At 45.9% G+C, this 12,306-nt stretch overlaps 1 protein-coding gene across 1 annotated transcript in view; it reads left to right on the forward strand.

Moving 5' to 3' along the window:
• The window catches only part of AASS (aminoadipate-semialdehyde synthase), a 62,437-nt gene that overhangs the window by 45,352 nt on the left and 4,779 nt on the right, over positions 1 to 12,306 (forward strand). The window contains exons 18-20 of the mRNA XM_077773254.1: positions 602 to 742; positions 8,463 to 8,630; positions 11,450 to 11,545. Coding sequence (XP_077629380.1) covers positions 602 to 742; positions 8,463 to 8,630; positions 11,450 to 11,545 — 405 coding nt within the window. The remainder of the gene's footprint in view (positions 1 to 601; positions 743 to 8,462; positions 8,631 to 11,449; positions 11,546 to 12,306) is intronic.

Raw genomic sequence — 12,306 nt, forward strand, 5'->3', positions numbered from 1 at the left:
AAATAAATATACGTATATATTATAAAATATATAATACAATTATAACTAAATATATAGTTTGAACACAAAAGTCAGGAGGAACTGACCAAGCAGAATTGAACTAATAGTTGGCTTCTTAACTAGCAAAATGTTGGTCACAATCTCCAGTGGATTTTAAATAAATACATACGGGGTGCCTGGGTGGCTCAACTGGTTGAGCACTGGACCTTGGCTTAGGTCATGATCTCACAGCTCATGAGTTCGAGTCCCACTTTGGGTTCTGTGCTGACAGCTCAGAGCCTGGAGCCTGCTTTGGATTCTGCGTCTTCCTCTCTCTCTGCCCTTCCCCCCACTTCATGCTCTGTCTCTTGTCTCTGTCTCTCAAAAATAAATAAATATTTAAAAAATAAAAATAAATACATAAAACGTAACTGACTTGATCAAACAGTGTTTAGCTCTAAGGATGTACTTTTGAAAGCCTTTGTAACTTTAAGAAAAAATAAACAGCAAGTTTGCCTCACTTGCCCAGTTTTTGTCATCGTGCTCATTTAATTACTTAGATACATCAATCTCCCTAACTTAGTATTAATCCTCCTCAATATATTGTTCCCTTACTTTACAGATTGAATCTTACACTTCCTTCTGTGGTGGGCTTCCAGCCCCGGAACACTCAGACAACCCTCTGAGATACAGATTCAGCTGGAGTCCAGTGGGAGTTTTGATGAACGTAATGCAGCCCGCCACCTACCTGCTCAATGGAAAGGTGAAGGATCAGCAGCTAAGCTTTAGAGATATGAACCCACAGTGACCGTCTCACAAAGTCCAAACTCTTTCTCCCTGATACAGGGCCTTTTGATAGTGGCTGTGCCATGAGTCCTCCATTCCCTCCTCCGCCAGTGTTTCCCAGTGGGTATTTTCTGTTCCACTCAGTGTGGTCCACTTGCTGTTCCCTGCAAAGCCTGTGCTCGTTCTTTCCTCTGCACCTTCTTGCAGGGTGTTTCCGCAATTTGAAAACTCACATCTCAGCTTCTCTGCATGTATAAATACGGGTCACCTTGTGATTTCTTCAGCAGGACAGACATTTATTGAGTCCTAAATATATGTGCTGACTCCCTACTATGTGCAAGGCACTAAAGGTTGTCACACAGAGTGAAGTTCCTGACCTGGAAGGACTCACAGCTAGAATGGAGGGTTCGGTGGGTCAGGGAAAGAAACTGACTTCCATTCCCAGCTGTTGTGTGTCAGAATGCAAGAGATCTCCGAGTTCAGTGTCACTGTCCTCATTATACAGTAAGGAGACTGTGGCTCAACGAGAATGTTCAAGGTCGTTCAGCTGGAATTCAANTCCACTCAGTGTGGTCCACTCAGTGTGGTCCACAGGCTCCTGCAAAGCCTGTGCTCGTTCTTTCCTCTTCACCTTCTTGCAGGGTGTTTCCGCAATTTGAAAACTCACATCTCAGCTTCTCTGCATGTATAAATACGGGTCACCTTGTGATTTCTTCAGCAGGACAGACATTTATTGAGTCCTAAATATATGTGCTGACTCCCTACTATGTGCAAGGCACTAAAGGTTGTCACACAGAGTGAAGTTCCTGACCTGGAAGGACTCACAGCTAGAATGGAGGGTTCGGTGGGTCAGGGAAAGAAACTGACTTCCATTCCCAGCTGTTGTGTGTCAGAATGCAAGAGATCTCCGAGTTCAGTGTCACTGTCCTCATTATACAGTAAGGAGACTGTGGCTCAACGAGAATGTTCAAGGTCGTTCAGCTGGAATTCAAATCCAGGTCTACCTAATCCCAAAGTATTTTCTTTTCCCTTTTACCAGATGGCCTCATGGCAGGTGAGACAGACAGCAGGACAGGTGGCTTAGATCCAGTGGGGGAAGTTCGAGGGTGTGCCGATGAGATGGCAGCTGACCTGACCTTGGTGAGGATGGGGGAGAAGTAAGCTAGTAGAGAAGAGAAGACAGGCTCGGTCTTGCAGGGTGAGCAGGTGCCGGGCGGGTCGCCGCCAGCCGAGCTGTGCGGAGCGCCAACCTCACTTGATTCCTGTGACCGTCCTAGTAGGTGGCATAAGAAGCGAAGCTAACTCAGCCACGGTCCAAGAGACTGCAAGCGGCACAGCTGGCGCCCGTATGGCACCTGTCTGCCTTCACAGCCCATGCCCTGAGCCATAAGGAACGAGTTCCGAGAGGAGCACATGCTCCTCTTTAAATTTTGTGCCTTGGGCACCTCGGTGTCCCTAGCTCCTGCCCTGAAGGGAGGGGTGAATTATGTTACCAGCTGTGTGTCTTACAAAGATTCTTCAAGCAGCAGCTTAACATATTTTGTGTGCAAAGGAACAAATTGAAAGAATTTCTCGAGACACAAAGTGAACATTATCGTCAGCCGTTGTCCTCTGTGCCTGTGATGTGCAGACTATACATCGCAGCCTTATGTGCGCATTGGAATCAGCAAGGTAGTTTGGAAGATAGTGATGCCTGCGTGCATCCCCAGAGATGTTGACTTGCCTGAGTTTTGGGGCCTTCAGAGACTCTCTAGGTGATTCTCACGTGTGGCTGAATTTGAGAAGAGCCAGTTTGGTGACCAGAGGACCATAGACAGCTGCACTGAAAACACTCCCAAACAAGCAGGACGCTTTGATGCTGGAAAGATACATGCATGTGTTTCAGGATATGAAACAGGACCCCTGAGTTCTGGTCCCAGTGCTGACATCCCTCACAGTGCCACCAAAGTCCAGGCAATTGTCAGGGTCCACTGGGCATCAGCCTGCTGCTGGTAACGTGGCTACTGATGTGTCACCCAGTGCTCCAGGCCTGAGAATCATGAAGGTCTGGGCTCGAAATGGTCTGCTGTTCTGCCAAGCACCTCCTTGTCTGCCACTTCCTGCCTCCTGTCGCATTTAGAGCTCCTTCCACCTCCTACAGTCTTGGAAAAGAGACTTGCCCAAGTTGGGTTTACACTAACATGTGGATGCAGGGAAAATTCTTGCCTCCATTGGGCAAATGCTTATAGGAGGCCATATACCTGAAAAGATGATGACCATGAACGGGGGAGCAGAGCCCGTGTGAGAGAAAGAGCCCGGGCTTTGATGGAGTGGGCCTGGTTCTGTGCTCTAGCTCTGTCCCCTGACAGCTGGTGGCGCTAGAACCGTCCCCGAATCTCTCCGAGCTCTGGGCTCCTCGTCTGAAGATAAGCAGAATCATGGCAGCCGTGCCGCATACTCACAGTACGGCTCGCTGAGGTCAAAGAGACGGCAGTCTGCCTACCGCAGGTTCTCAGGCAGGTGTAAGGCGCCCGCTGACGTTAGCTACGTGAAGAATTGATGGTGGTGAGAGCCCAGGAAAAGCAAGAGGTTATTTTCAGGCAGTAGAAGTTGTACATATTGAATTTGAAGTTTTCCCTTTTCATCCTCAACTCCTTTTGTAAAAAAAGGAATGCTTTTTGCATCTCGCTGACACTGCGGAGGAAGCCAAGAGAAAACAGAAGGGTTTTCTTTTCTTTGCTAAAATGATACTCGTTTCAAGGTCCCGCTCGAGTTTCCTCGTGTAGAGGCAGTTTTTCCTGACCACTCCAGCCCCCATTCACTCTTCTTTTGTCCGGACTCCCACACTTTGTCTGTGTAAGAATTTTCCCGATGCTGTATTACTCACTCAGTAATTCAAGTGCATCTGTCTGTCTCCCAACCCAGATTGTTAAACTTCTTAAAGCCTCTCTTGTGTTCTTGTCCCTCCGTCCCCTCTGCCGCTCTCACCCCCACCGTGGAGCAGGCCTTATGTAATTCAGGGAATCATAATGGAGGACCGGGTGACCTCCCTGGCTTCTGCATAAAAGTTGAACCCTTGAACTTATCCAGCAACTCAGGCAGTGGCCTATGAGATAGGACGTAATTCATCGTCCCCCATCCTTGCAGAAATCCAGCCACTGGCACCATTTTTAACTTCTAACTTCTAATCCTATTTCCAACAAATGCAGTCCCCTTCCACGTATTTGGAAGACGGTGGCCGTGTCTTCTCGTAGTTCTGTTTTCTCTGTGGGTGGTGGGACATGGGCGGGACCTGAGGGTGACGCGGCAGAGCCCCGCCACCATCCCCTTCAGCCTCCTCTCCCAAACTAATCGCAGTGAAACAGGTATTTTCCCCATCACGCTTGCTCTGCAAGCGCAGCCCGGAGATAGTTTCGGAGCTCTCTTCCCGTGGCCTGTCCCTGCCTCCTGGCCTGTGGCCTCAGCCCTCCTGCAGGCAGAGCCGCCGCCCCTCATTGCCTGCAGCCATTTTGGATGCGGTTTGCAGGCATATCGCTGGGGCCACAATCTGGAAGGCTACACCGTGGCGGTCAGTAGCCTCCTCAAAACACTGATCCACAAATAGGCACCATTAAGGGGACAGTGTGGTGTAGTAGAAAGAACACAGACACCAGAGCCAGACAGACCTGGGCTCCGATCTGCCTCTGAGTGACTCTCAGTCCCAGTTTCTGCCTGTGAACCATGGGTTATCGCATGAATGAAAGGTACGGTGTACAGGGCACCTGGCACAAAGGAGGTCCTGCACAAATGGACTGTCTGTATATTTCCTAGTTTAAGTGTCTTGTCAGCCTAGCGATCAAACTGATTGTTGGTCAGCAGTTGGGAGGCGCGTGGGTTGTGGGTGCGTGCGTGGGAAGAGCTGGGTTTGGGGTGGTCTGTGGCAGGCGTGGGTAAGGCTGTTTCTCTTGGCACTGAGTGTTGGTGTGAGCGTTATCGGGTCAGAAAGAAATGCATATTCTCTGCCAAATAGATAAATATGTCCTTCTTTATCCAAGCCATTAATAAAATATTAAACAGGACAGGGCTTATTAATGAACCCCATGATATGCCATTAGACACACGACCATATGAATATCTCAGGACACACGACTACCCCGTAATTTTTTGGGCCAGGCTGTTTGGGCAGTTTTCAGTCTCTCTAAATGAATCATTATTATTCAGCTGGTATTTCCGTTTCCTTCCAAGGATCTCCTGATACGCATATGAGCCAGCTGACTGATTTCTGATTAGTAAAGTGCTGGAGTATAGTAGTGTTTATTGACTTTTTCTTTAAAATAGTTTCCTCACCTTCAAACAAGCAAACAAAACGTTAGAATTGCCGTGTAAGTCATAGAAGTGAGATGTGTGTGGAGACCCTAAAGGTTTGCTTTCTTATTAGATTTCTTTTAAATTTTCAATTCTGATAGAAAAAATTTGTTTGAAGGCAACAGCACAGCAATGGTCCCTCTGGAAATATTTACTGTGCGGTCCAGAGGAGTTTCCTCAGAAAAGTAAATGAGAAGCTTTCTTTAGCAGGTCACTCTTAAAAAATTTTTTAATGTTTTTACTTATTTCTGAGAGAGAGAGGGAGACACAGAATCTGAAGCAGGCTCCAGGCTCTGAGCTAAGCTGTCAGCACAGGGCCCGATGCAGGTCTTGAACCCACGAACCGTGAGATCATGACCCGAGCCAAAGTTGGACGCTTAACTGACTGAGCCACCCAGGCACCACAGCAGGTCACTTAGAATTTTCGTGGTGCTCGGTGCTCTGTAAACCCAAGCCTTTAAACTTCAGAGACCCTGCCAGGCCTGGCACCAGTCGGCATCGCCCGTTTCTTCTGGGCCTTCAGCTACCCACACCAACATTTCTGTTTTCTCTCTCAGACCAAGGCACGTGCAGAACCCATCTAAAATACACTCCGGGGATCATTATGTTTAGCAGAAGACTCTTTTGGGTGGTTTTGTGCAGCCTCAGACATGTGGTGGGAAGCTGTTTCCCATGGTGCAAGGAGATGAACCCACTTCCGCCAGCAGCGCCCTGAGCCCTGATGTGATCACTCTGGGATGTCTTCCATCATCTCAGGATGATCATAAACCTCACAAACCAAAAGAAAGCGTTAGTTCTTTCATCAAAATCAAAGGGAAAAACCTGCACCAGTGCATTTTGAGTGTGTGATTGGGGAGGGGGCGGATAAGAGGATTTCAGAACGAAATCAGAAGAGCTTGAGAATTGACTTAATTCTCAGCAGCAGTAAGACCAGCGGGTGGCACTTCTATGGGTTTCACTGTCTTCACATGTCATTTTTCTTGTAAGGGACGTCCCTCCCGCCCCCCATCCCCAGTGCACACCCATAGGTGGTCTGGTCTAGGNTTCTGTTTTCTCTCTCAGACCAAGGCACGTGCAGAACCCATCTAAAATACACTCCGGGGATCATTATGTTTAGCAGAAGACTCTTTTGGGTGGTTTTGTGCAGCCTCAGACATGTGGTGGGAAGCTGTTTCCCATGGTGCAAGGAGATGAACCCACTTCCGCCAGCAGCGCCCTGAGCCCTGATGTGATCACTCTGGGATGTCTTCCATCATCTCAGGATGATCATAAACCTCACAAACCAAAAGAAAGCGTTAGTTCTTTCATCAAAATCAAAGGGAAAAACCTGCACCAGTGCATTTTGAGTGTGTGATTGGGGAGGGGGCGGATAAGAGGATTTCAGAACGAAATCAGAAGAGCTTGAGAATTGACTTAATTCTCAGCAGCAGTAAGACCAGCGGGTGGCACTTCTATGGGTTTCACTGTCTTCACATGTCATTTTTCTTGTAAGGGACGTCCCTCCCGCTCCCCATCCCCAGTGCACACCCATAGGTGGTCTGGTCTAGGCTATGAGCTCCTTATTTATGGTTGTTCTAGAACCGCTGTTGGGCCTTGGTGGGCATTCAGTAAGTGTTTGTTCAATGAATGAAATTGCAACTTCATCACTCTCCCTCCCTCCACAATGAGTGTGATCCCAGGATGTACATCATAGGTGCCCTGTTAGCACATCCTGTTAGCGGTGACAGAAATGTACATCTCGTGCCCGATGCTCAGCATCCAAAGGGGGATGTAAATGAAGAAAGAAGTGAGAATATCACTGTTGTTAGGAGCACGGCCATTTATTTATTTTTATTTTTTGCATTTTATGGTTGATTTATTTTTAGTTTTTAAAATTTATTTATTTAAATTCAAGTTAGTTAACAGAGAGTACATATTGGTTTCAGAGGTAGAACCCAGTGATTCATCACTTATGTATAACACCCAGTTGGAGCATAAGCGTTTAAAAGTATCCATTGCTTTCAGCTTACTGAAATCCTAATGGGACATTATTCAATGTCATCTTATCCAGATTTAAGTTGGATTTTATTTTATTTTAAAAAAATGTTTACTTATTTTTGAGAGAGAGAGAGCGAGCGAGCAAGTGCACATGAGGTGGGGAGGGGCAGTGAGAGAGGGAGACACAGAATCTGAAGCAGGCTCNTCAGTGCATTTTGAGTGTGTGATTGGGGAGGGGGTGGATAAGAGGATTTCAGAATGAAATCAGAAGAGCTTGAGAATTGACTTAATTCTCAGCAGCAGTTAAGACCAGCGGGTGGCACTTCTATGGGTTTCACTGTCTTCACATGTCATTTTTCTTGTAAGGGACGTCCCTCCCGCTCCCCATCCCCAGTGCACACCCATAGGTGGTCTGGTCTAGGCTATGAGCTCCTTATTTATGGTTGTTCTAGAACCGCTGTTGGGCCTTGGTGGGCATTCAGTAAGTGTTTGTTCAATGAATGAAATTGCAACTTCATCACTCTCCCTCCCTCCACAATGAGTGTGATCCCAGGATGTACATCATAGGTGCCCTGTTAGCACATCCTGTTAGCGGTGACAGAAATGTACATCTCGTGCCCGATGCTCAGCATCCAAAGGGGGATGTAAATGAAGAAAGAAGTGAGAATATCACTGTTGTTAGGAGCACGGCCATTTATTTATTTTTATTTTTTGCATTTTATGGTTGATTTATTTTTAGTTTTTAAAATTTATTTATTTAAATTCAAGTTAGTTAACAGAGAGTACATATTGGTTTCAGAGGTAGAACCCAGTGATTCATCACTTATGTATAACACCCAGTTGGAGCATAAGCGTTTAAAAGTATCCATTGCTTTCAGCTTACTGAAATCCTAATGGGACATTATTCAATGTCATCTTATCCAGATTTAAGTTGGATTTTATTTTATTTTAAAAAAATGTTTACTTATTTTTGAGAGAGAGAGAGCGAGCGAGCAAGTGCACATGAGGTGGGGAGGGGCAGTGAGAGAGGGAGACACAGAATCTGAAGCAGGCTCCAGGCTCTGAGCTGTCAGCACAGAAGCCCGACTTGGGGCTCGAACTCACCAACCCTGAGATCATGACCTGAGCGCAAGTCCGACGCTCAACCAACTGAGCCACCCAGGTGCCCCTTAAGTGGGACTTTAAAGCTTGGGAGAGTAATGGCCTTGTGAATTATATTAGTAAAATAGCTTGAGTATGAGTTGTCGATATGGTAGTTTCGTTAAAAATATTTTTTTTGCGAATCCTCTACTGCTTTCTTTTAATATTTCTATTTTGTTTTTTAAGTAAATAATGCAGATAAGTCCACAGGGGGCACAGCGTTGTAACCCCATCCGTGCCTTTTCAATGTTCTTTAGGTTGTGAATGTCACAGGGGGCACCTCCTTTCTTGATGCAGTGACCCCCATGGATTATTTCCCTGGATTAAATTTGGAAGGCTACCCTAACAGAGACAGTACAAAATATGCTGAGATTTACGGCATCCCATCTGCTCACACCCTGCTGCGGGGGACACTGAGGTATAAGGTAAGCAGCTGTATTGGAGGTGAAACATGTTGCCTGTTTTGATATAAGTGAAGTGTGCACTTAATTTTTCTTAGCCATCAAAATAATTAAGATAATAAGCCAGGATGGAGTCTGTTTTCTCAGGATTCTATTGACTGAATGTGTTAGGAGACAACTCAAAATGGCCTGAGCTGAGGGAATTTTTGATTCATGAGGAGTTTGGGGGGGAGGGGACAGGTGAAGGGTCACCTTCAGGTGTAGCAAGATTTGGGGCCAAGTGACCTCGTATAGGGCCGTGGTTTCTCTTCACCTCTCAGCTCTTCCTTCACGTGCTGGCTGCAGTTCCAGGCTCTGCATGGCGGCAGGTGCTGGCAGCATCCCCAGCCCTTTTGGTTCAAATCCAGTCAGAATTAAAAAGCGTATCTTCATAGCTAAAAAGAGCATTTTTGTCTCAGCCCCTGAGGTCAGGGGGATAAAGTACTCCTGGCAGCCTTTGCCTTTGCGTCACATCCCTAAGCTGAAGAGGTGGTCAGCGTCACTTTCCGCAAAGCAAATCTAAAATATTTTTACCACAAAATGGGGTGCAGATTCTAGGAGCATAAATACAAACGTCCACCACACATTTATGTGTTAGTCACAAAAGAGTAGTGGCACGTGTGACCCGATTAAGACAATCAGTGTACTTGTTTCCTAGGGCTGTTTCAACAAATGACTATAAACCAGGCAGTTTATGACAACAGAAATTTATTGTCTCACCTTTCTTGAGGTCAGAAGCCTAAAATCAAAGTGTGGGCAGGGTTGGTACCTTCTGGCAGTTTTGAGGGAGAAACTGCCCCATGCCTCTCTCCTCACTTCTGGTGGCCGCCTGCACGTCTTGGTGTTCTTTAGCTTGACATATTGGCCCAGTTTCTGTCTTCATTATCACCCCCTGTTTGTGTCACTGTGTCCTCTTCTCATCGTGTAAGGACACCTGTCATTGGATTTAGGACCCACCTTAAATATAGGTTGGTTTCATCCTGAGATGTTTAACTAACTATATCTGCAAATATCCCAAAAAGGTCATACTCTGAGGTTCCGGGCAGATGTGACTTATGAGGGAGACTCTATTCAGCCCACTCCAACCTGCACCCCTAAAAGCTCTCTCAAAATCAGAAATCTGATTTCAGGTCTCAGTGCCTTGTGTGATTTCCTGGTGAGGGCAGAGACGAGATTTTTCTTGTGTGTTATCTACAATTCACTGATCTTTTCTCTGGAAGATGGAAGGCCCATCAGGGATAACCCCTCCATTCTTGTGCACACCTTCTCCCGGCTCTTACTTTTCACTTGCTGTTCCTTTTGCCCAGAACCTTTTCTCCCAAGATGTCTGCACACTCTTCAGCTCCTTCAGGACTTTGGCCTCGGTGATGCTTTCCATACCATGTTCTTAAAGATCGCTGCTCCCTCATCCAGGACTTTGCCAGCCCCTTCCCCCACGTGGGGCAGGCATCAGGAATCACTGGGCACTGGTGATGTTACTTTTGTATGAACCAAATTCAAGTAAGAGCAGAGGTTATTTACACAGTATTGGCACATGAAGTCCGGCTTCTGGTTTGCCTCATTTCGCCATGTCTAACTCCTATTTATTCTTAAAGAGAGACAGCCACTGCATTTCTTACTCGGTAGCTTTTATTCCATTTATTGGCACCGAGCTCTTATGTCTCAACAGTTGTCTCCTGAAATAGATTGTTTGCTCATGGAGAGCAGGTACCTGCACTCCTATGACTGTAATGTCCTCACTGACCGGGAATCAAATCAAATCACCAGGATGATAGCAACCTATGATCTAGGAACAATGGGTGTTCATTCCATAAGCCTGTAGGCACGGCAGAAACTTTAGTCTGAATTGAAGTCATAACATTCTCAGTACTGGTAGATTTCTTGACTCAGTTTTCTTCATTTTGTTCCCAGAATGTAAGTAGATTGGGGGGGGGGGGGCGTCCAGAAATGAGGATTTTCGGATAGCTTTAGATACACTCTCTTGCCAAACATGAAGACCCAGGAGCAGAGAATTGTAAGAGCTTGAATAATGAGTGAAGCTCTCAAGGATGTGTATGATGATGGCTCTTCCCACAGAACCGCAGAAGATGGAAGATGTTGCAGTGGTCACATCCATGAGGGCCACCATTCAGGGCAGTGCCAGCAACCCTTCAGTGACCTGAATATTCTTTCCCATGTTGGATATGAGACACTATCATCTGAGTATGACAGGGAGGCTTTGGCTACTGGCCTGCACCTGCCTGTCCCCCCAGCTTGCTGTCACCTTCCCATGGGATCTTTCTCAACTCCTTCTTGACACCCCTCCCCCACATTCATGTGACTGGAGCAGAAGCTCTCTGATCCCTACCTCTCTTCCTGCTACCTATGTGCATTAGGATAGTGGCTCTTAATCAATTATCTGCTTTTGGGTGATAATATTCTTGCAAGCCCCTTCTTCCATTATAAGAGAGGGAACTGTTCTGTCAAATACTATTTTGCTGAACTGCAAGCACATAGCACAGGAGGAAATTTGCCCTTCTGCTGCCAGAAAATGCCCCTCCCTTGTTACCTAGAAACTTTACTTTACCAAAGTAAAGACCAAAGTCTTTCAAGGTCTGTTATGTAAACCAGCAGAATCTCTGTGACACTCCTGATTCTAGTCTCAACCTGAAGGTGTTTACATCCATAAGCCAGCAATTCAGTTGACTACTTTCAGCCTGTTTTCTAAATGAATTATGAAGACAGATCCTCTTCTCAAAAAAACTTTTTAATTTTTTTCTTTGAAAGGAAAAATTTCAGTTACTACTTGACAATTCTTGTTTTAGGGATACGCCAAAGCTTTGAATGGATTTGTAAAACTGGGTCTCATAAACAGAGATCCATTTCCTGCCCTTCGACCTGAGGCCAACCCTCTCACCTGGGTGAGTGACTCCAAAATTGTATGTTGTTTGCTGCTCTTCAGAAATGGTCAGATTTGAACTTTGGTTTGGACCAGCAAAATTACCCCTTCTGTGGCTTATGTGCAGGGAAGATAAACCATGACCCCAGACCCTCTTTTCTTCCTGTTATGGAAGAATGGAGAGATCATGGGCCTGACCCACTGGGCTTATTTCTTGCAGCAACTTGTACTACTTGGTTGCTCCCTCAGCCCTGAGAAGAGATAGATTTGGGCTCTGGGCTCTACCACTTGTCTAATTGGTGACCCAGTGACAGGAGTTAAACTTGGGCCTCCTAGAGCTAATAAACAGGGAGAGAGAGCCCAAATCCCATCAGGTCTATCATTTGGTCATTTTTAACCATGAGTAATTTGAATTCTCAGTTACTGAATTTATTCCCAAATCTGTGTTGCATTAATATCTCAGAGTCTCAAGGTTGGAAGAGACTTGGAAGGCTTGGGATTACATGTAAAGTAGAGCTTCCACTAACTGCCAGGTGTTACTAGTCAGTCATTCGACTTGAACAATTGTGACCCTTGTCCAGTAGAAATGCCAGAAATGTATCACAAGGAGAAAAAGATCAGTATTGCTGACTTTGGGATTCTTGCTAGCCATTGCTTTAGATTCAGTTTTCTACATTATCTGAAAGCCTTCCAAATCTAAGTTTTACCTTTCATAAATGTATGTGTTGGACAGGAGTGAGCAAGCATCTCTAGAGTGAATTCCAAGATTGAGGCTGCTGGATT

This window comes from Crocuta crocuta, unplaced genomic scaffold, assembly GCF_008692635.1.
Source record: "Crocuta crocuta isolate KB4526 unplaced genomic scaffold, BGI_CrCroc_1.0 scaffold16, whole genome shotgun sequence".
NCBI classification, from domain to species: Eukaryota; Metazoa; Chordata; class Mammalia; order Carnivora; family Hyaenidae; genus Crocuta; species Crocuta crocuta.